Raw genomic sequence first — 25,330 nt, 5'->3', positions numbered from 1 at the left:
CTATATCTACCTGTAGTTGATAGCCAGCCAGATAAACTCAGTCAAATATATACAGAAACCCTATATCTACCCGTAGTTGATAGTCAGCTGGATAAACTCAGTCAAATATATACAGAATTCCCTATATCTACCTGTAGTTGATAGCCAGCCAGATAAATTCAGTCAAATATATACAGAACCCCTATATCTACCTGTAGTTGATAGTCAGCTGGATAAACTCAGTCAAATATATACAGAAACCCTATATCTACCCGTAGTTGATAGTCAGCTGGATAAACTCAGTCAAATATATTCAGAATACCCTATATCTACCTGTAGTTGATAGCCAGCCAGATAAACTCAGTCAAATATATACAGAAACCCTATATCTACCCGTAGTTGATAGTCAGCTGGATAAACTCAGTCAAATATATTCAGAATACCCTATATCTACCTGTAGTTGATAGCCAGCTGGATAAACTCAGTCAAATATATACAGAAACCCTATATCTACCCGTAGTTGATAGTCAGCTGGATAAACTCAGTCAAATATATACAGAATTCCCTATATCTACCTGTAGTTGATAGCCAGCCGGATAACTCAGCCAAATATAAACAGAATACCCTATATCTACCTGTAGTTGATAGCCATCCAGGTAAACTCAGTCAAATATATACAGAATCCCCTATATCTACCTGTAGTTGATAGCCATCCAGGTAAACTCAGTCAAATATATACAGAATCCCCTATATCTACCTGTAGTTGATAGCCAGCCGGATAACTCAGCCAAATATATACATAGGAGATTACAAAGTAGGTAGATATCTTCAGACCTAACAGCCATATATATGTACACTTTCTGTGTTGTGTTGTTGTCCTGTTAACATGAATAAACAGTTCCTCTGATGAACCTCTAAAGAGGAGAAAGCGCTAGGTATACAGTATATCCTGTATCTACCTGTAGTTGATAGTCAGCTGGATAAACTCAGTCAAATATATACAGAATTCCCTATATCTACCTGTAGTTGATAGCCAGCCAGATAAACTCAGGCAAATATATACAGAAACCCTATATCTACCTGTAGTTGATAGTCAGCTGGATAAACTCAGTCAAATATATACAGAATGCCCTATATCTACCTGTAGTTGATAGCCAGCCAGATAAACTCAGTCAAATATATACAGAAACCCTATATCTACCCGTAGTTGATAGTCAGCTGGATAAACTCAGTCAAATATATACAGAATGCCCTATACCTACCTGTAGTTGATAGCCAGCCGGATAACTCAGCCAAATATAAACAGAATACCCTATATCTACCTGTAGTTGATAGCCAGCCCGATAAATTCAGTCAAATATATACAGAAACCCTATATCTACCCGTAGTTGATAGTCAGCTGGATAAACTCAGTCAAATATATTCAGAATACCCTATATCTACCTGTAGTTGATAGCCAGCCGGATAACTCAGCCAAATATATACATAGGAGATTACAAAGTAGGTAGATATCTTCAGACCTAACAGCCATATATATGTACACTTTCTGTGTTGTGTTGTTGTCCTGTTAACATGAATAAACAGTTCCTCTGATGAACCTCTAAAGAGGAGAAAGTGCTAGGTATACAGTATATCCTATATCTACCTGTAGTTGATAGTCAGCTGGATAAACTCAGTCAAATATATACAGAATTCCCTATATCTACCTGTAGTTGATAGCCAGCCGGATAACTCAGACAAATATATACAGAATACCCTATATCTACCTGTAGTTGATAGCCATCCAGGTAAACTCAGTCAAATATATACAGAATACCCTATACCTACATTTAGTTGATAGCCAGCCGGATAAACTCAGACATATATATACAAAATACCCTATACCTACATTTAGTTGATAGCCAGCCGGATAAACTCAGACATATATATATACAGAATACCCTATATCTTCCTGTAGTTGATAGCCAGCCAGATAAACTCAGACATATATATATATACAGAATACCCTATATCTACATTTAGTTGATAGCCAGCCAGGTAAACTCAGCCAAATATATACAGAAACCCTATATCTACCTGTAGTTGATAGCCAGCCAGGTAAACTCAGACATATATATATACAGAATACCCTATATCTACCTGTAGTTGATAGTCAGCCAGGTAAACTCAGACATATATATATACAGAATACCCTATATCTACATTTAGTTGATAGCCAGTCAGATAAACTCAGACATATATATATACACAGAATACCCTATATCTACCTGTAGTTGATAGCCAGCCGGATAAACTCGGCCATACAATGTATATATACAGAATACCCTATATCTACCTGTAGTTGATAGCCAGCCAGGTAAACTCAGCCAAATATATACAGAATACCCTTTATCTACATTTAGTTGATAGCCAGCCGGATAAACTCAGACATATATATGTATACAGAATACCCTATAACTACCTGTAGTTGATAGCCAGCCAGATAAACTCTGCCATACAATGTTTATATACAGAATACCCTATAACTACCTGTAGTTGATAGCCAGCCGGATAAACTCGGCCATACAATGTATATATACAGAATACCCTGTATCTACCTGTAGTTGATAGCCAGCCAGATAAACGCGGACATATACATACAGAATACCCTATATCTACCTGTAGTTGATAGCCAGCCGGATAACTCAGCCAAATATATACAGAATACCCTATATCTACCTGTAGTTGATAGCCAGCCAGATAAACGCGGACATATACATACAGAATACCCTATATCTACCTGTAGTTGATAGCCAGCCAGATAAACTCTGCCATACACTGTATATATACAGAATACCCTATATCTACCTGTAGTTGATATCCAGCCAGATAAACTCTGCCATACACTGTATATATACCGAATACCCTATATCTACCTGTAGTTGATAGCCAGCCGGATAACTCAGCCAAATATATACAGAATACCCTATATCTACTTGTAGTTGATAGCCAGCCAGATAAACTCTGCCATACACTGTATATATACCGAATACCCTATATCTACCTGTAGTTGATATCCAGCCAGATAAACCCGGCCATACAATGTATATATACAGAATACCCTGTATCTACCTGTAGTTGATAGCAAGCCGGATGAACTCGGCTTTGTTTTCTGGTGCGATTCGTGTATATTTTGAGCTGAGGTTGATTTCCTGTCCTGAAGAGCTTGGCACACTGAACGGCATCTCAGCAGCAACAAGAGCGGCGTTGTCCATCTCCTTAATACACATCAGACCTGTAAGTAATCCAGTAGAGTTAAACAGGACAACATAAAGCAATATCTTAATATCAAGTAGTTGAAATATCCTTTTTTTTTAAAGTGGACAATCATGACTAATTGGATACAAGGGCATTTGAAACAGATTTCTGTAACAAAGTGCAAGAATGACAATTATGTGAACTGCAACAATGTCACACTGCTCTTTTGCCTTTTAAAAACACTTGCCCGCTGTTAAATACAGCCCCTCCAAACCTAATGGTTGTGATGACCCTATTTATAGAGACCCTTTTATCTTTATCTCTTTCACCCCTGAAATTCCATAATGAACTCTTCCAACCTTTGAATTAGAAGAGTTCAAATGTGCTTTCAGGGGTGAATGAGTTAATGATCAAACTAAATTGAATTTCATATAGTGCTCTATCAATTCTAAAGAAAATCACTATCAGACACTTAATGGATGACAGACTCTTATATTCATGACAATTTTAAGACTCTTATATTCATGACAATTTTACAAAGAATTAGAGATTTGTATTTAATATTTGATAATTAGGAATGCAATTTTTAATTTTTGTTGATTCTGTAAACGTTAATATTCTACTGCGTATTAGACACAGGTTATTTACCTGGCACAAAGTCTTTGTCTACTTCCGTGAGATCAGCTATAGTAACGGTCATCCCCGCCAGCTGCTTCCAGACTGGCTCTGCTATGTTTAGACTGAGGGGACTCCCACTCCTGATGGCTATCCCGAACAACACACCTGTAATACAGACACAATAACATAAGTTAGAACAGATTTTGGCAATGATTCATGTCAACACCAGTCGGTTGTGTATGGCAAAATTTGAAACAAAAATTGAGTGTTACTTACCCAGAAACCTAAACATGGACATATGTTGAACACTGTTCAGCATTGGGTTCAAGACGTGACAGTCCCTGTTGGCACCTGATTCGTCTCGTCCATTAGGGGTCATGATGAGAAAGGGGAGAGAACCATTCTGTAGCTCGTCACACATTTCAGCTATGGACTCGCTGTATCCACCTCCACAGTCATCCACACTCTCCCCTGTAACAGATCACAGAGGTCAAACTGCTACAGAGGTCAAGACAGATCACATGGTTCAAACAGAAAACAGAGCTCAATCGAGTCGCATGGGTTTAAAAGGTCACAGGGGTCAACCAGGTCCCCTTGGTCAAACTGGACACGTGGTAGAGATTAAATAGGTCATAAAACATGGGTCAAACAGATCTCATCAGTCAATACAATGATTACCTACAAATTTGACCTTCCATACAAAGTGACCTTACTGACCAACTTGACCTTCCATACAAAGTGACCTTACCAACAAACTTGACCTTCCATACAAAGTGACCTTACCAACAAACTTGACCTTTCGTACAGTGACCTTACCAACAAACTTGACCTTCCACACACGGTGAGGCAGCATCAGGCTGTCTTGACCGAACACGTCCAGCTTACAACTCATCTGGCCAAACACTGCTTTCATGCCGTCTTGTCCAGCCAGACCACCTTTACTTCTTGACCGCTTCACCTGTACAAAGCAGACAGAGACCAATCAGGGCACACTACACTGGAACTGACTATACAGAATATTATTGACTTTGTATGTATTTGTAAAGACATTTATAGGTTAACAGATGGACATGGACTTAACCCTTTGCCCCATACAAGTGCTGTTTAACATCTCCCCCACTTGCATCACGATCACCAAATGTGTACAATTTGACAATCTTGCCTCATTATCTTTTTAAAGTATTAAGAACCCATTCGTGTATCCGGTTCAACCAGTTAAAACAGTTGAACTTGGAAAGAAAACAACAGGCGCAGATCTGAACCAAGGCCGACTTCAGGAATATTTGGTAAGCGTATATTAAGGGTCCAGATGTGCCTGGCCGAAACTAAAATGCTGACTATTGCTAGTTTACGTTATTTCTTTATAAAACAATGTCAAGCCACATGTAGTTTTTAAGATATGTTATGTAATACGTGAAAAAAGAGCATGAAATTCTTGACACATTGTTATTTATTCTCCTAACCTGTGCATTTTTTAGCTCTGGCTATAGTTCGGTCCAAGTGTGTTTGTTTTTTCATGTAATATTTCTGTGCCACCTGAACCGTTTCAACTGGGATACGCGAATGCAACCTAAAACGTATTTGATGCTTCCAGACAACCTTCGATTATTAAATTGGTTTTTGACACTGTGCTGCTTTGGATAACTCAACCCCTGATAAACTAATTTATTTGAAAACAAGAACAGGGACCTGAATAGCTCATGATCGCCTGCTTTGGATTTTACTTATGTGAAATAGACAGATGAAATGCAAACTAACCTGTATCCTGTTGAGTTCCACCACAGGCCCGTGTTGTTTGTCCCGTACCATTGTGGCCTGTACCACCTTCCTGAAGGCTGTCTCCTGTTGATAATAAGAATCATAAGTACATGTACATGTATATCCTTCGGTTATTCTAAAGCAGAAGAAATCATATTATTGTCGAAACACATGTTGCATTTGATGTTCTTCAATTCAAGAATGAAAGTACCATCTTCAGCTGACAATAACAGGCCATTGCTAACTTTGCTATGATTTTCATTAATTCATTAATTAATTTCATTAATTCAAGAATGAGTGTACCATCCTCAGTTGACAATTACAAACCCTTGCTACTCTCACTAAGAAAATGGCACTGTATGACTTAATTGTCAATGATCTACTGACTGTCACAAACCCCAACGACTATCACCCTGACCAAACCTCTATCACCTACCTTTGCTGATGACACAATGACACCTCTCAGACTGTCCAGTCCGCGGACACTGTCATCCAATGTCTCGGACATGTTCCGATCCTGTAGATCAAACATCGGAATGGATGGACAGAACAGGTCTGAGAAGTGGTGGAGCAGGACAAGGCGGTTCCTCAGAGCAGAAATCTTTACCCCCTGGAGATGGTTGTGCTCCATTGGCACATCCGATGGAAGTTTGCCCGCACTCACCGGCTTATTGGTGGACCAAGCCAGACTGTGGGCGGAGCCACATGCCACTCGGTTTATCTTCTTACCTGAATAACCAATCAAAGTTTGTAATTCAGGGAGTTTTTATTGGTCCGTTACTGTAGTTCTCGATCATGTCAATTCCATTCCCATCTCAAATAGATAATTTTATCATTTTTATGTCTTAAATTGCCAATTTGGGATTTTTTGATTAGTTTAAATTGATAAAATAGGAATTAAAACTACATACAGTGATAGAATCAGGGAATGTGGGGTTTACTATACTTTCTTAACTTATATGAAATAATCAGATGGCATCCAAACCTGTATCCTGCTAATTTCCATAAAAGTCATGACTCATTGATACTCATTTTCAAATTCATTATGAGTTAGGTCTCCTAACATAACGTTTATGTATATGCATTTCAGTCCCAAATGTAAACCATGTGTGCAAACTTGAAACATCTGTGTAGTACCATAGCTAATGAGCTGGATAGATTGATGGACCGACAGCTATATATATAACCATGTCCTAACTTTGTAATGGGGCTGGGCACAATATACACAACACTCTCTAGTATTACATTAAGACCTACCCTGGAGAGCTGCTACAAGGCGAGGCCTCTGTATAGCATTGGTGGTACCGTCTCCAAGTTGTCCTTCATCGTTATCTCCCCAGGTGTACACCTCACCTGCACAGGTAAATTTGAATTATTATCATATATATTTCAATGGCTGTCATAGCTTGACAAAAGTAACCAGTTAGTCTTGAAACGTTGTGAAACGTTTAACCCTTTCACTACTGTAGACCATAATGAACTCATCCAGATCAATGAATGGTACAGTCTACTTAAGTTACATAGGGGTGAAAGGGTTAATCCGTACATTGTTTGTGTTTAAAGTAAAACTTTGATATTACCCTATTTCCAAACTGACGATTCTGATCGATTATATTCAATACATTTTAATAGTGTTTCTATATGATGTATTAGTTTAGGTTTAACACATCTGTACAAAAATAAAGTTTATGCATGTACAGTATATAGCCAGAAAATATCTGTCTAGAAAAAATAACTCGTCACACCAAAAGGCCACTAGGAAATTCACTAACCTGCATCCGTACAAGCCACACAGTGAAGTGAACCACAGGCCACATCAATCACTTTTTTGCCCTGGAGTGCAGACACTCGCCGAGGCCGACGGACATGATCGTCAGTGCCATGTCCGAGACGGTGGTAGTCTCCCTTCCCCCTGACATACAAAACCAACAGCTATAACACCACATCAACAGCCAGAATGATTGTCAATTGTAAAAGTCCATATACTGGGCAGTCACATGATATTATGTTACAGTACACCTCAATACATATAGCCCATACCTTAGCCCTTTTCACGTGACAGTACACATCAATACATATCTGGCTACACATATCTGGTTTAATGTGTTTTTAAATGTGATATTTTCGGGTATAAATCATGGCGGACCTGCAAATGTTTATGCAGGCCTTGCAAGGCTTTGTCAAGGCTCGCCTGAAAACAGCATCAGATTATATTACTAGGTTTGAACTTATTTTCAAAAATGAATAACTCTGGTCCAACCAGTTCAACTGTTTGGATCGCAAGAAACGAATGCGGCCCAGGTCTACAACTATTGAAGTATCTGATCTATACTCATGATTAATAGTTATCGGTATATATGTTGCATCTTCCCCTACCTTGAAGGAATGAGAAAGAGATCTCACCCAGAGGATTGTCTAATAAAGAAACTCACCAAAAGGCCAAAGGGTTGAGATTTTTCTGGCATACCCTAATGGTAGGTGATGATTTTGTGTCTCTCATCCTATTCACAGTATGAATCAAAACAATATCCATGCTCCTTACCATGGAAAGAAAGCTGATTCTGACATCATATTTATTTGGTTCTGTTATATCATCTTATCATTTTCTACTGTATTTTAATGTCACATCTATCCCAAGGGGGTGACAGAGAATATTTCAACAGGTTAAACAGGAGAAAAGTCTGTGAATAGGAGGTCAAAAACAGCTAAATGTGATCCACAGTTGACTTGCAATATTGTTAACTTAGGGTACATTCGCGTTACCGGTTGAAACGGTTGAACCGGTTGAACCTGTAAAGAAAACGACAGGTACAGATCTGAACTGAGGCTGACCTCAAGAAAATTTGGCACGTGTAGATTGAGGGGTCCAGACGTACCTGACCGAAACTAAAATGCTGACTATTGCCAATTTGCGTTATTTCTTTCTTAAACAATGTCAAGTCACATGTAATTTTTAAGATACGTTATGTAATTTAGTGGACGGATGGAAGAAGGGCATAATATTCTTGATACATTGTTTTTTATTCTCCAAAACTGTGGATTTTTAGCTCTGCTTAAAGAACGGTCCAAGTGCGTTCGTTTATCGTGGAAAATTTCTGCGCCACACGTACCGTTTCAACCGGGATACGCGAATGTAGCCATACTCACCAGGTATACACAGCTCCAGATTTGGTAAGAGCCACAGAGAACTGTGAGCCACACTCGACCTTCATTACACCCAGACCCTGCAGGGAGTCAATCTTCATGGGCACCTTACAGCCATCACTTCCACCTCGTCCTAAAATTGAATACATACAGTATAAGAGCAATGCAAATACTACAAGACAGGGAAGAGCATAATGAAATCCCCAATATCTTGCTTTAACTCATTCACCCTTGAAATTTCATAATTAACTATTCCAACCTTTGAATTGGAAGAGTTCAAATGTGTCTTCAGGGGTGAATGAGTTAAGGCATACATTTGAATCACAAACAATCCTCTTATTAAAGAATTTTTTAAACACTTAAAGTGAAAGCAAAATGTTAAGAAGCAAACTTTTACTTGTCTCTCCAAGTCAGTGTTGAACAAGTACGCTAACAAACAAATATAATATCTTCGCCTTCTGTCAATACCAGTGATTTAGGTACACATATAACAGTGAACTGACCTCATAAATGTCCGTAACTGTTGAATAGTTATCAAATTAGAAATAAAAGTATAAATCAGATCACATCTACAGAACTGTTTTAAGATCAAGTAAGGTTTTGTTTCAGTATCTGTTTTACAAACTTTGTTCCAATACATTTTATCTCCTTTATTCTTGTGCACTATAGTAAGTAGGTCAAATATCAAACTCTTCATGCATGGCATAACACAGTGATTACAAGTAACAAAGCTGACCGATACTTATATTGTCATATTTTTGATGTGCATTGGTGTGTAACATACATTGGCTTACCTACATATTGCGCTAGCGCACCATGTTAAATATGTAGGTAAGCCAATGTATGTTACACACCAATGCATATCAAAAATATGACAACCAATACTTATATTTACATTTTATGTTGATTAACTTACAGTTCACGCAGAAATAAAGACATAATATTAGTCTGAACTCGTTTCAACGTCAGGGTAAATCCATACAGAGAACAGCCACCAGTTGACAGCGGAGCAGTGCAATCTCCAACGTTACAGTTATGACATCATATGCATAGCGACGTCACAATAGCCCAATGCATGTTATACGGAAATAACATACATTGGGCCCAGTAGAAACATCTAGGCTCTGTGCAGTGGAAATGTAAATATTCTTAAATAACATGATATGATCCCTCACTATGGCAATCAGTAATCTAATTACCCAGTTTGCCGTAGTCACCGTCGCCCCAGGACCAGACATTGTCGTCGTCTGTGATACAGAGTGTCTGGGCATCGCCACTTCCACACGCCATGTCTATTACACGGTGTGTCTTCATTGCCTCTACCTGTCAATCAAACAATATTCAATACCCTGAATAGCTGAGAAACAATTTATTTTGACACTGGAATAAATAATGTATTTTTTTAAAATTATTATTATTATCAGTATAAATACTCTTACACAAGTGCTCTAATAATATATCATATGTTATTCCATTCGAAAATAAGCACACAAAGACCATTTAACAACATCTAGTGCTGAAAATTACAAAAATTTTGAGTAGCAGTTCATGAGCTCCTAACTTCCTAATCATTCCCTGTAACGAAACCATGGTTTTGTTTGTTATCAGTATAAACATTTTCCCTGTGTACTTACCAGTTTAGGGCGGGGCTGGTCCTCACTATCCCCGTGGCCCAGCCGTCCATAGCGCCCCTTGCCCCACGAGTACAGCTCCCCACTGGAGGTTATACAGGCACTGTGGGCCCCACCTGCTGCGATGTCTACCACTTCTTTACCTCGCAGAGACTCAATCACACGTGGACGGTCACACGGACTGAGGGATCAAGAAAACAGGTCTGGTTTAAAAATGAACAATGTCTGCAGAGCCTCGTTATTCCAGGCACCACTAATCATCTTATCTAGTTGTTCCTCTATCCAGTCTATTTTAGCAGACAGAAGGTCCCTTTTCTTTTCATAAAAGTTACCCAGTAGTCAAGCCATCTCACAAATAACCTACTTTTGTATATGGAACAAAGAAAGCTCAATTATCAAGGATTCACTGTTGTTTGAGCTATTAAGCTGAACTTATCTTTCACTCTGCATGATACCTTTTGTGAATACAAATTCTACTTTAACTTTCACAAGAATTATATGTACTGCCATCACAAAGGAACCTCACCACTACAAAATGTTCAGAAATACACAGAGCTAACCTCAACTTTTGTACACTGCAGGGCTTTGCATATCCAAGACAAGTAAAGTGTCCCAGTTGCAGTAGACCCTATGCACAAACAACAGTTAATTTTGAGTCTTTTGTTAATAAGTTACAGAAGAGGTGGGTTTCTTGCGACAATTCAGTATGGTACCTTCTGTTTCCATGTCCCAGTTTGCCGTCCTCTCCTTCGCCCCAGGAGTACACCTCCCCCTCTGCAGACAGGGCTAGGCAGTGTTTGCCTCCCGAGTTCACAGCCAGTTTCTTGATGAAGACGTGTTGTATGGACTCCAGCAGTGTAGGGTTGGACACCGAATCAGTGCCACCAATCCCAAGGCGGCCACCCGCTCCATAACCTGTGGCATACACCTATTCAGAAATAGAGTAGATAACTTAGTACATGTATATAAACTGAACGAACGCTTGAAAATATTTATCATATAATAATTATTTCATTTGATTGGCCTGATAATCTTCAAAAATAAATACTCTGCATCTTCAAAACTTCTAGTGAGTAAACAATTTCTTTTATCAAATAACATTATATCAATGAAGTTCTAAAAATAATGATTACTTTTCAGAATAATCCCATTTATTGCTGTAGTTTAACTTCCAGATGTGGCCTCTTTAATCAACCCATTGCAGGTCCGAAGTTGGACATTTTGAACGTACTTACAAATGATGTTAATAGTGAATTAAAGCATGGTACAAGAACTGTAAATATGATTTTAGAGAACTTTCACAATTTAACAAAAAAAACCTGCCACAGTAGCACACATACCTTGCCCTCTGCTGTGATGGAAAATAATGTCTGTTCTCCTCCGATTAGCTGCACTGGTCTGAGATTGGCCAGAGACTCACAGCTGATTGGTAACTTGACCTTTGCCCCCTCAACTCCGCCCAGCTGACCCCTGTGGTTGTGACCCCAGCCAAGAATCTGGCCGCTACCTCCCCAGGAGAGCGTCCAGTCCTCTGGTTTCCTAGGTTGGACATAAAACAAGTTAAATAATGTGAAAAGCGGAATTTTAACATCCATTTAAACATATTTTATTGACACTGAATAGTCAAAGGGACTGGGCACAAGTTCTTACAACTAATTACTAGGACCTCTCCCAGAACATATAGGTTCTGTGTGACAGATCAACTTCAATAGTGTCTAAACATTTAAGCCATGAAAGTTTAAAAACACTACTGGGTAATACAATACAGCGAAATCAGTCCACCAACATTGGGTCTGAATCATCTGGTCTATCATCTGGTCTGAGAAGACAATGTCGTTTGGTCAGGAAAAACACACTGCAAGATCATAATGAAAAACAGAGACAAAAGTCTCAATCTTAGGGGATCGCAAACTCGGTCCAATATAACATAATGTCTTGAATTCAGGAATTGAAAGTCGGGTTTATTGTAGTATATTTTCACAAAAATCACTCAGATGTGCTGTTCACGATACCAAACTATTTACTTAGAATATCAGAATATAAAATCACAAAATAATTAAAATCGCACTGACTTCCGTCAGTGAGATGAAACCCGTAAGGGCGGATTCATGTAGGCGCGAAACCCGTCATCCATCCATCCATCCATCCAAAATCGAAAGAGCCAAAATGCCTTTTAGCTTTGTGAAAGTTCCATATTCTTTAGTTACCTGTTTAGCCATAGAAGCAACTGTTCGTCCATTTCCCGTTTAAAGACGGTGTGTAGCTCGTGGGCCTTTGTGAATTCCTCTCCGTCACCAGATATGTCTTTTATCTTTTTGCGGACCTCCTCTAGAAAGACTGGTGGGAAGGCCGTCCTCTGCACCATCGCTGCTGCCACGCGGGCTGCTGCACAGTAGCGGCGAAACCACACCCACTTGTGGGCCTCCGTACAGCACTGTAGACTGTCCAGTCCCAGGTCACAGGCTAATGCCACCAGGACCTACACACAGGTGAAAACGTCAGTCAAGGTCAAAAGTCTCAATGAAATATTCACGGCTTCTATGTGTATGTGGTAATTATCGTAAATCAATTAAACTTCAAATATGTTTTCAAGGAATTCAATCATCTTTAGCGTTCATGCAGAAAATTCAATTCTCTTTTAAATATTAATTGATATTCAACAGAATTCAAATAAATTGTGAAATTCATTCTGGGAATCAATCATATTTTTAATAATTCATTCAGAGAATTCAGTTATCTTGTGAATTTGTTTCCCGATAATTCAACCATCTTGTGGATTTTGGTCCAGAAAATTCAATGATCTTGTACAGATTCATTCAGAGCTATAAAGACAGTAGATATTTATCTACTACTAGTACTGTTTCTTTCACAAATTCAAATCCATTGTAGAATACTATTAAACATGTAGGTTTGATGGCTACTTTCTTATATGGTGTTATGCTTACAATCAACATCCTTGATACAAGAGATCATATGCAAAATAGGTAAATCCTGACTATTTATATCACTTCTTTCATCCTATTGACTGTAACATTACGATATCGTTAGCTAGGATGTAGCATTAAGATAGTTCTAAGGAACATGCTCGAAGTTATTTGAAAGTGAAAGTAGAATTTATGTACTGATCATAACGACGGTAAAACGAAATCTCCTCGAATTTTTCCAACACGCTGATATAGATAACAATGAACAAATTATTTCAAATATTACTTTATCAGTTTGTATTAATTTTTTCCATGTTTCCACTTCAATCTATGCCTGATTAATATAGGGCATCTCACTTCTGGTTCAGACAACATAAAAATGGTCGAAAACAGCTAGATCGGTTATTATGATATCGGTTATAATGATATTTTTCTCTGGCAAATAGAATATCATAATAAGCGGGTTTTCACTGTATGTGTAAACTCGAGTCAATATTACTATACAAGTACTCACAATCAAGCTTTCATGAAAGCTGAATAAGAGATTTGAGTAACCAGGAATAGGGCAAGATGTTTAAAGCATAAACCCGAAAAATATGTGTACATGAAAATTAAGAAATTTGCAAGATTTATTTTAATGATATAATTATGTAAATCTTAATTACCTTAAAAAATGGGCTGTGCATGAGGTGTTTACCACTGCGGACGATGGGGTCCTCGTACTCATACTGGCGCTGTAGAGCCTCAGGTAACCCCTTCACCAGCGACGCTAACGATGATCCACTCAAAGACTGCAACATCATTCACATAGTCAGGATTTTTTTTATTCCATCAAATAATTATTTAGGCCGATCATATAGGCATGCTCATTTACAACTGACAACATATTAACTGCTATGACAAGGGCTACATTCGCGTATCCTGGTTGAAACGGTACGTGTGGCGCAGAAATATTCCACGATAAACGAATGCACTTGGACCGTTCTATTATAAGCAGAGCTAAAAATGCACAGTTTCGGAGAATAAAAAACAGTGTATCAAGAATAGTATGCATGCCCTTCTTTCATCTGTCCACTGAATTACATAACGTATCTTAACAAGAGGCCCATGGGCCTTAACGGTCACCTGAGTCTATAGTATTTATTTTTGTTGTTGAAATATGTACCAATTTGAGTAAAAAATAGTATAATGTTAACTTAACTTTGTCAGGACCATGAGCTGATCATTCCTAGACCAATTTTAAGTGAGATCGGCCTATTAGAACTTAGTAGCAAAATAGCGGCCATGGCAGCCAAATTGTATTTCTGATTGACCCGAAAAATAACAACACTTTGTCAGGACCATGAGGCGATCATTCCTACCAACTTTCAGTTCAATCGGTCCAGCAGAACTTGACTTTAAGTTTGAAATAGGTTTTCAAAATGGCGGCCGTGGCGGCCATATTGGATTTCTGATCGACCCGAAAAATAACAACACTTTGTCAGGACCATGAGGCGATCATTCCTACCAACTTTCAGTTCAATCGGTCCAGCAGAACTTGACTTTAAGTTTGAAATAGGTTTTCAAAATGGCGGCCGTGGCGGCCATATTGGATTTCTGATCGACCCGAAAAATAACAACACTTTGTCAGGACCATGAGGCGATCATTCCTATCAACTTTCAGTTCAATCGGCCCAGCAGAACTTGACTTTAAGTTTGAAATGTAAAATGTTAACGGACGACGGACGACGGACGACGGACGATGGACGACGACGGACGAAAACGGATAGCAATAGGTCACTTGAGCTAAAGCTCAGGTGACCTAAAAACTACATGTGGTTTGACATTGTTTTAGAAAGAAATAACGCAAACTGGCAATAGTCAGCATTTTAGTTTCGGTCAGGTACGTCTTGACCCCTAATTCTGCACGCGCCAAATTTTCCTGAGGTCAGCCTCGGTTTATATCTGTGCGCGTCGTTTTCTTTACAGGTTCAACCGGTTCAACTGGATACGCGATTGTACCCAAGATGACCAGTGGTATTGAAGCAATCTGACGTTATATTAAACATAAATATTATAATTTCCATTTTCATGTTATTTGACCCTAAACACTAACCTGTGGATCGGAAATTTTCTTTCATTGTATTGATAACGAAGATCTATTAATCTCACTTATGTTATATCTTCTGCACAAATTTATTACATTAAATACTGACATCAAAATTGACAGACCAATATCAATGACAAGACACTGATATTACGCTACTGTTATATATAGTTACCATGGTAAATGGTCGTGGAATCTCCTGGTCTGGGCTCTCCAGACTCGGACTGGCCAGTAGGGCATTGACGTTGATGGACTGGTCACCAAAACTGGCGGCCATGAGTTTGCGTAATTTCTGGAGGGCCCACATCCTCTGACTGGCACCTGTGGAGGATTAGCCAGGTATTATAGTGACCTATAAGCTAGGTTAATTAATGTCGGTTATTATCATTTTTTTTCTATTACAATTAATGCGTGGAAATAATACCCTTCCAAGAAATCTACCATGTCAAAATAGTCTTGTCATTTTAGATTTTGTGCCGAAATTGATAGTGTTTGTAGAATCCCACTTGTAAAGTGATGACATTTTCAGTAGTATATATTTTTCCCTACCAAGGGAAAGGTAGATTCATCTTCTTTCTCCCTGATATTGGGATATTGTATCTATGCAGTATAGTAGAAAAACTAGAAAATGACCCTAATGACTAGAAAATGCCCCCGCTCATGGATGGGACGGGATGGGACGGACATGGGCAACACTATATGCCCCCCCCCCCCCATTTTTGGTGGGGGCATAATAACCTGTTATAACCGGTATAAGACCTAAACAAATATTTCTGACAGGAACAGAAAGTTAGTACATTATTAGACCAAATGACTTAACAAACAGTGACTAAGTCTGGTTTAGACAAGTGTTCAGATTATTCAAGGTTCAGTTTATACAAATACCACTCCATTCTCATAGCACTGATGTACACTTTTATACCCACATACCTAATGTGCTGAGTTGAGCACATGCAGCCAGAGCTGCAGCCAGTCTAGCCACGATGCCCTTGTCCAGACTCATCTGGAGGTTAAAGTCCAGCAGACAGGTCACAAGGTCAATGGAAGGTCGTGACAGTATGGTGCGGTCAGACAACATGTCCATTGGTGCTGCGGCAGGCATGATGGGATAGACGGTGAAGCACCATCCCCATCCATTCACTGAACCGTCGCTGGTGAACTTCCACCGAAGTTCATCTCCCATGATCCTCAACTCCTGGGACCAATCAGACCATTCTCGTCCTGTCACATAAAGAAATTAAAATACACACTTTCTTTTAACATTTATTTCAGTTCAGACGACAGCATTAAATCTTTTTACCTGTCACATAAAGAAATAAAAATACACACTTTCTTTTAACATTTATTTCAGTTCAGATGACAGCATCAAATCTTTTTAACTAAGTTTTAACAAGTGTAAACCAGAATATGCACCCTGGAGTCAAAGGTATCAGTTTTATATACTTATATAAACAAGAGAAGTTACTTTATCCCTCTTATGTGTTGATGGCTGTCCTCACCTGATCTCATTGTCACAGTACGACTTGACCCATCCATCACTGTGAGAGGGTCATGCCGACGTTCAGTAGAGCAGCGCCGGTCAAACTCTACACGCAGGGCCTCGGCACCTGTAACAAATTTACATGATAAGTCAACATACCCACAGACTGGACAACTTTTTCTACAAGTGTTCTTATACAGTTTGCCATAAAATACTACCCATTTACGCCTCAAGCCACTTGCCTGTTTCTTACTTCTTCCATGTTCTCAATTAATTGATTTATCTGCGCTTTAATGGATTTTGAGCAAGGGCACTCACAGTCACCCACCTACTGACAAACGTTGGTATCAAAATTAACAAATTACCATAAATCTCTCTATATGGAGACAACCACACCCCATATCATCAAAGGGAGTGAAAGATGTCCATCATGGAACACATGTATCTGGAATATGCAGAAATTGGAGAAAAAAGAATTGTCATTATACATTAGTTTAAATCAACAAGAGCATTTCTTGCAAATCTCTTAATTCAAATGGTATGGGTACAGATAAAGTAATATTTCCTGGTGTATAGGGCTGTACCTGGAATCTTGACATGGCCTGTCAGTGAGGTGTCGTCTATGTAGGGATGAGGACTTTCCTGGACGACGGGTTGTGCCATGGCACGGCCTGTTTCCCTGTCTGATGCCACGTCCTCCAGCTCTGTAACGCACAGCTCCAATAACATCTCAGAAACCTGTAATCACGTAGTTATAATCTAAGGACAAGTTGGTCAGGTTAACATCAAATCTTCTTTTCAAAATGTACTTCTGTAATACTGGGCAGAAATGATTATCTGATACATGTAATATATACAGGCGGGATGGAGATCCTATGTCTAGTCATATTCAAGGTCACAGGGATCAAATATGTTTAAACAACTTCTTCTTAAGAGGCCTAGGGTGGTTACATTCCACAGTAGTTTCCATAAAGATCAGCGAAGTTCAGCAATTCCCGGTTGATGGATTCTTTAAATAGAATTCACTACTAGTCCGGCCATAGAACTATTTGATCACTCATGATGACCATCATAACATCAACTTTGATATCAGCAGGTTTAAGCCAGTGTTAAACACAGTTTCGGCCCAGTAGTTGGGCCATCATCAGAAGGTTGATATCCCAGATCATGTTGTCATAGTCATCTCTTCTCATTAATGTAATTTATGTTTAAACTAAAATGTTGAATTATTATTAGTGTACATAACAGATTCCAATAATCAGCAAGAACTGATTCACTACACTGAAAACAACTACTATCTTGATTTAGAAAATAATAATACTATCCTTCATGAAATCATGTCATATATTCACTCTAAGCTTGATCAAATTTCTGTTTTTTATCATTTAGATGTTTTTAATATGAAAAAATATAATGAATGTGCACTATTATAAGATTTACAAACAGAATACGAAAAAAAGATGTTTCTAAAAACTCAAGTCCGAATGAAATTCTGAAAACTCAAGTCTGAATGAAATTCTAAAAACTCAAGTCTGAATAAAATTCTAAAAACTCAAGCCCGAATGAAATTCTGAAAACTCGAGTCTAAATGAAATTCTGAAAACTCAAGTCTGAATGATATTTTGTGTACTTACAGCAGGGTATGCCCTTCCCAAACATGTCAGAATCTCTGACAACGTCTCTCGGCCTTTTGTTCCAACTCGCGACCCCACAGATAATTTAAGCAAGTCAACAAGTACACGGCAATCATCAGCTGTCAGACGATTTGTGAATTCGTCCAATCCTAACGGGAATGATGTCAGAACTTTCTCTATGGTAGATGTGACTTGATCTGTTGATGTAAATGTCTCGGCCATGATACTGGTGGCAGGTGAAACCTTGGCAGCCAGGCTATGCATGCTAGGGAAGGATGGCATTTCTGTGTTGATCTGAGAAAAAGGAAATTAAACAATTTTGTCATTTGATAGATATAATGTTTAATCATATGTTTTCACCCAATGAATCCTTCATTAAAAACAGCGATTGTGTTTACAGCAAAATCATGTGCGAAATATTGTTCAGATTAATTCTTCAAATATAATCTCATCAACATACTGGAATTTTAATTACAGCTGTTGAATCTTTAACCCTTTCAACCCTGTGCAACTTTAGTACACTCTCCCATGCATCGATCTGGATGAGTCTATTATGGTCTACAGTGGTGAAAGGGTTAACACGTAATCTTTGCACTATAAACTTATCTCACTATGTACTTACATCAGAGTGAGTGGATTCGACTATGGAAAGAGCTATGTCTGTGTGGTCAACAACTTCTGAATTCTCAGATGGCTGTCCGTTGGTCAGATCGGTGGCCTGGTGGGTGGATGCGGTCATGGAGGTGGACATTGTGGACATTTTAAGATCAGTTGATATGGGCATGGCAAGTTGTTCCTTCGCGAGAGAGTTCACGATTGTGTCCCTGTAACATCACATAACATCATGGAGCAGGTGATCATGAGGTTTGTTGCAATTGTCTAGTATTGTATTTTATGATCTACAAAGTAACCTTGTCACAAAATGCATATTGTGATCTTTAAGAAGAGCTTCAGACTATGGTCTGATATCTATGAAGATTATGTAATGTTAAGTGACCTTGTGATCATTTATTAGGGTGTAGTCAATATCTGCAAGATGAGATTGATGATATGTGGGGAGTGAGCTTGTAACCCTAAGACAGTGATATAGGTTATGATCTGTTGATTGAACATTGTCAAGCAGATCTGCAGCACCCGTGTAGCCATCTTACGTACCTTGCGTATGTGATCTGAAGTGCTGTAAGTACATGGCCCAGAGCCTGTTGTTTGGCGAGGTCCGTCTCCTGCGATAGGATGATCTTGGCAAGTGAAGGGCGTATCACTTTGGTGGTCGGCGTGGATGGTGCGGGTGCTGATGGATGGGCATCGTCAGCCACACTCTCATTCATGCCTGGTCACACAAAAACATAAAATATTAATAATTTAGATTTCGTGCTATCTCCATCTCCATTTATGAGATTCTTGCAGGAAATTTGGTAAAAAGCTGGTCTCTAGGCATGGAGCACCTACAATGAATGTGCTGCCAGGCCCCTATTGTGGCAGTAACAAGGTCCTCACAGAAACTTACCAAGAAGTGAGGCTCTAGGAGGATCTCAGGGAAACTTACCATGGGCCTGTTATTTTATGTGGAACAACTGGTTTGTGTGGTCTTAAATTCAACACTTTCATGTATAAACCCTGGCAGACCTTCAAATGTGTATGCAGGTGTTGCAAGGCTTTGTCAAAGCATGCCTGAAAGCAGTTTACTAGGTTCAACCTGTGTCATAAAGGAACAACTCTGGTCCAACCTGTTCAAACTTTTGGATTGCGATAAACAAAAGTGGCCAAATTTTAAACCCCTAGGTGACAGTAACAAATAGCATATTGGCTCTCATAGAAACGTTCCAGCAGCAACGTCCTTAGTCTCTTACAATCTTAGAATCTTATAGTCGCTTGTGTCTCATAGGGGATCCCATGGAAACATGGACACCAACCTTGTTTATGCAGCTGTGAGTTCCCATATAATGTTTACAAGTAGCATCATGCTATCACTGAAACTTACCCAGTAATGAGGCTCCAAGGGGATCTCTGGAGGATGAGAAGAGTACAGGTTCGTGTGAAGTTGGGGTTGATAGGTCTGTTGTTGCCCAGGAGATACTGTGAGAAGAGCCACAAGCAACACGTGTGATCTTGTAGCCCTCCAAACCATGGACAAGGGCCGGCTTCCGGTTGACCGTGGTTGTACTGTTCCCTTGTTGTCCATGGTCATTGTCTCCCCAAGCATACACCTGTTCATCAGAGATTTTTTTTATCTCTTAAATCATTGAAAGTTATAGACAAAATAGACTTGGGGATCATATCATCAGAGGTAGGAGTCGTTCAGAACACACTGGTCTCAGATCTGTCACCGCTGGACTCGAAGTGCATGGGATACACTGGATCAGATATATTATCCCGAGGGAACATAGTCTCGCTCACTCATATTTCAATTAAATAATGCACTGGAGATAATAGCATCATATCCTTAATGGAAAGGTAATTTGTCTTAGATCTGCCACAATTAAGCTTGTATATATTGAGTCAGATGCATGTAGTGACCTGAGAATTATCAGAATTTTTAAGTCGCTCAGTTAGAAGACAACGGAATGAAGCATCTCAGATGTGAAGTTCTGGTGTAAGCTCACTTGCCTTAAATCTGTCACAGCCAGATTATGACCAGTAGTACATTGCATCAGATGTTTTGAACTTGAGAAACTTGTCTCTCTAGACTAGGGTTTAAAGATCATAGCGACAGATGAAGGGGTTTAGGGCGCAATTTACTTACGGTATCTGACTCAGACTGACAACGGGTGGGGCAATAAAGAGTCAGATGAAGAGGACAAGAGGACACTTACTGGTCCAGGGTCAGGAAAAGACAAACAATACACAGTGCATCACACACAGTGTCAGTGTACTGGCAAACTAGTGGATATACTCACTGTCTGGAGTGTCAGATCAGACTGATAAACGATCGTCAGATATAACTTACCTGTCCTGAATCTGTTACAGCCAGGCAATGGAGGGCTCCAACAGCCACGTGGACTATCTTCTTCCCTTTGAGACCCTCCACAAGCTGGGGTTTCCTTACATGGGCATCACTGCCATGTCCAAGACGAAAGTAATCTCCCTTTCCCCTGATAAGACATAATTGGCAACAAGTTTTTTAAAGTTTTATATTTGATGCATGATTTATTCTGAGCAATATGTCATATTTTCTGCAGTTTTATGAACATAATACAGACCTGAAAACAAGTGTTTGAGATTTGATCAAAGTAATGGGGTTGGAAAGTGATCGATAATGTTTGGGTATGTATTCTCTTGATACTCTAACAGCCTCACCTTCCCTCAGACATTTAATGGATTCAAACCAGGTTCATCTGGGTAAGTACAACATCCAAACCTTCCTTTTTATGCTATGTACCACATCTGTATCACACTCAGGCCAAGGGCTCGTATTCAAGAAACCGTTCTCATGCTCAAACTCGGAAAATGTGCTCAAGTCAAATTATTTCTTCCTTCATGTGATCAATTCATAAAAATTCACATTTTGTTAATAGTTTTGGAAGAATATTAGGGAGACTAAAAGTCCAATTCTGTTTCTAATATTTACACTTGACTTTTTACCCTGTTACATGATTTATGCAAGTAACAAGAAAGTTGGCTTGAGCACAAAATCCATGCTTGAGCATGAATATGGTTTCACATATGTGGGCCCTGGTCCTGGGGGTAGGATCCACATTAAAACCTGACTCAGTTGTATACGTACCATGTCCACACTTGACCAGCCTTGGTTAAAGCTAGTGAGAACTGTGCTCCACACTCAATCTGAAACACGCCTAGACCACGTAGTCTGTCAATCTCATGGGGGACACTGCAGCCTTCACTTCCACCTCGCCCAAGCTTTCCGAAATCCCCATCTCCCCAGGAGTAAACTAGACCCTCGTCAGTCAAAGCCAGCGTCTGTGCATCTCGACTCCCACAAGCCACCTGCATGACACGCTGGCTGGAAAGGGCCTTCACCTGGAATCACAAAGTTGAGTTAACCACTCAAGTAAACTCATTTTGTCAATTTTTTAGCACAATACTACATAATTTTTACTTCACCTCTGTTCAGTCTTTGGGAAACAACTTGATTATTAAGAACTTATCATCGCTATTTTCTTTTCATCTCATAAAAAGAGTTTTCAACACAATGTAAATGACTTTAACCCTTTAACCCCTAAGTTACTTTAGTAGACTCTACCATGCATTGATATGGATGAGTATACTCTACCATGCATTGATATGGATGAGTCCATTATTGTCTGCGGTGGTGAAAGGGTTAAAGATCTGTTCAATATGTACAGTAAGTGTCATCGCCAAGCAGCCAGCAAAGTCAGTCTAGAGTGAATATACACACTTGTCGCTTGAATTACACAAGGGTGAAAATGTGAAGGGGCAAAATATGATATACAGTGTACCGTTTTTATGAGTTTGCTACACACACACTGAATCGAATCGTTCCACAACATTTAATAGGACTCTCATATCAAGTTATTGTAGAAATTCCTGGCACCTAACTTGGTGACTCACCTGTTTGGGCTTAAGTTGTGTGGTATTGTCTCCATGGCCAAGCCGTCCATATTCCCCCAATCCCCAGGTATACAGGTCGCCATTGGAAGTTATGGCTGCACTGTGTGAACTCCCACAGGCTATATCACGTACACGCTTGGACTTCAGGGCCTCTATCAGACGAGGTTTATCACAATTCCTGCCAAAATCAAAATAGCAAAATATAAAATATTGAATAAAACTTCAGCAAAGAATGTAAAATTGAAAGTAAATCTTGATTCAATGAAAGTGAACTGTATTGAACTGCTGTCAGTATCGTTTTGGTACAAAGTATAATCATCATGTGTACTAACCAGCGACTGAAGTGGCCCAATTTTCCATCATCCCCTTCTCCCCAGGAGAACACTTTCCCATCTGTGGTCAAAGCCAGAGAGTGTCGACCGCCTAAAAAAACAACCATGTCATGGTTAGGGTTATTCCAGAAAAAAAATCTATCTGAACCCAAGGACTCTAAAATAAATAATATCTATCCATGGTTAGGTTTCAAGCCTAGTACTTTTATACACATCTATGTATTTTTAAGGGTGATGCACCGAAACAAATCTGATTCAAAAGTTTATTATTTATTGAACTAGAACACCTTGCTTGAACTGAATGGCACAAAATGAACAGTTTATAGTTAAGGATATATCATACTTTACTTTGTTTGCATCTTCTTTTCAGGAGAGTTCCACACTTGATCTAGTTAATTAATTATTCAATCACATACAACAGATTGACCAGATTCGTTAAGAGGGATACCTCTAACAGAAATCACAGGTATATAACTTTGTAAAGCAGCACATATCTTTAAGATCTTGAAAATATTTACCTGAGTGAACTGCCACCTTTTTGATGACATATTGACTGAGAGAGGTGAGTTGGCGGGGTACAGAGATTGTCCCTGAGCTGATCCCTAGACCTAGGCGACCATTAGTCGCCTCCCCACAGGCGAACATCTTTCCTTCCTGTGTTACTAAAACACAATAAAACCAGCAGTTATACCGACAGTGACAAAGTCCAATCTAAAATCTTTTCAAAAAGATTGATATAAATTATCAAAATTAATTATATTGTTAATATTGACATAAATAGAATAAAGTCTAATGCAGTGATCTCCATAGTGACTCTAGTAGTTAATACTGATGTTCTTACCACAGAAGAGACTCTTGGACCCTCCAGCTATTTGTACACACCGCAGAGCAGATAAAGTCTCATTCAGACAGGGCAACTTGATCTGAAATCAAAATACAATGATTATGATCGTTTAATACTGACATCATACACAAAATGTAAGTGATTCTATTTTCCTAGATTGCTGGCTTCCCTGTTCTCTCATGCATTTGCCCTGAGCCAATACTTTATCACTGCTGTTTTTGTTCTGAACTGTCAGTTCTCTTTTCATTTACCTCAATTCCTTGCCCTGAACTATGACTATTACCTTGCCCTGAACTATGACTATTACCTTGCCTTAAGTCTTTTCCCTCAACTTTGATTGCTACTTCAACTGAAGTTTAGCCTTTGTATATATCCTTCCCTCAGATCAATTGCTTGCCCTGCACCCTAGCCTATCATCAACCTGCCCTCCTTTCCTTGCCCTGCACCATAGCATATCCTCAACCTGCCCTCCTTTCCTTGCCCTGAACTATGTCCTATTACCTTAGATCCCTTTGGTCCTCCAAGCTGGTCTTTATCATTGAGTCCCCAGCAGAACACATGTGTCTGTATCTCCTTGCTGCTGGTGACCTTTGACCGGCGTTTGTTGATGGGAGTAGTTACTGTCTTATCCTCATCTTCATCTTCGCGGTCAGAGGCGAGGAATGTATAGCTGGCAGCCATGTCATCCTCGTCTGCACGAAGACGACCTATCACAGACAGGCCATGCACCTTGCAGTCTATTCCACTACTACGACACTGCTTCACTGAGACCTCCACAAACCGGAAATACTACAGTAAACAAAGTCAATCGGTTAATATCAAGCTAATTCCATTTAAAGACATTTTCAATTACACGCATTAGCTTTATCTTCATTTCCTAGACATAATTTAACTCATTCACCCTTGAAGACACATTTGAACTCTTCCAATTCAAAGGTTGGATTAGTTCATCATGAAACTCCAGGGGTGAATGAGTTAACAAGCGTTCAAGAATGAAATTCAATAACATAATAAAGCAAATCTTTTTATAACAAATATTAACTGTTAATATTTTTAACCAGGTTCTTGGTTCACATCAATTACAAAAATTATTGCCCTAGTATCGAGGATTTTTTTAGAGAAACATACATTTT

General features: G+C 39.2%; 1 protein-coding gene across 7 annotated transcripts in view; it reads right to left on the bottom strand.

Annotated features, from left to right (window-relative positions):
* The window catches only part of LOC110466242 (E3 ubiquitin-protein ligase HERC2-like), a 107,613-nt gene that overhangs the window by 4,342 nt on the left and 77,941 nt on the right, over positions 1-25,330 (bottom strand). For all 7 annotated transcript variants that reach the window (XM_021522639.1, XM_021522640.1, XM_021522641.1 and 4 more), the window contains 30 exons: positions 24,699-24,986; positions 24,195-24,276; positions 23,872-24,015; positions 23,354-23,444; positions 23,022-23,199; positions 22,216-22,469; positions 21,439-21,583; positions 20,473-20,698; positions 19,647-19,821; positions 19,114-19,315; positions 18,492-18,785; positions 17,442-17,595; positions 16,877-16,984; positions 16,308-16,598; positions 15,553-15,698; positions 13,957-14,082; positions 12,575-12,846; positions 11,708-11,906; positions 11,081-11,295; positions 10,371-10,548; positions 9,936-10,059; positions 8,740-8,869; positions 7,365-7,504; positions 6,850-6,945; positions 6,029-6,321; positions 5,593-5,676; positions 4,651-4,792; positions 4,111-4,305; positions 3,865-3,999; positions 3,091-3,253 (listed from right to left, as the gene is read on the bottom strand). In XM_021522639.1, the coding sequence (XP_021378314.1) occupies positions 3,091-3,253; positions 3,865-3,999; positions 4,111-4,305; positions 4,651-4,792; positions 5,593-5,676; positions 6,029-6,321; positions 6,850-6,945; positions 7,365-7,504; positions 8,740-8,869; positions 9,936-10,059; positions 10,371-10,548; positions 11,081-11,295; positions 11,708-11,906; positions 12,575-12,846; positions 13,957-14,082; positions 15,553-15,698; positions 16,308-16,598; positions 16,877-16,984; positions 17,442-17,595; positions 18,492-18,785; positions 19,114-19,315; positions 19,647-19,821; positions 20,473-20,698; positions 21,439-21,583; positions 22,216-22,469; positions 23,022-23,199; positions 23,354-23,444; positions 23,872-24,015; positions 24,195-24,276; positions 24,699-24,986 (5,270 nt within the window). The remainder of the gene's footprint in view (positions 1-3,090; positions 3,254-3,864; positions 4,000-4,110; positions 4,306-4,650; positions 4,793-5,592; positions 5,677-6,028; positions 6,322-6,849; positions 6,946-7,364; positions 7,505-8,739; positions 8,870-9,935; positions 10,060-10,370; positions 10,549-11,080; positions 11,296-11,707; positions 11,907-12,574; positions 12,847-13,956; positions 14,083-15,552; positions 15,699-16,307; positions 16,599-16,876; positions 16,985-17,441; positions 17,596-18,491; positions 18,786-19,113; positions 19,316-19,646; positions 19,822-20,472; positions 20,699-21,438; positions 21,584-22,215; positions 22,470-23,021; positions 23,200-23,353; positions 23,445-23,871; positions 24,016-24,194; positions 24,277-24,698; positions 24,987-25,330) is intronic.

The sequence above is a fragment of the Mizuhopecten yessoensis genome, unplaced genomic scaffold (assembly GCF_002113885.1).
Source record: "Mizuhopecten yessoensis strain PY_sf001 unplaced genomic scaffold, ASM211388v2 scaffold11125, whole genome shotgun sequence".
Classification (NCBI taxonomy): domain Eukaryota; kingdom Metazoa; phylum Mollusca; class Bivalvia; order Pectinida; family Pectinidae; genus Mizuhopecten; species Mizuhopecten yessoensis.
This window is presented reverse-complemented; position numbering and strand designations above follow the sequence as displayed.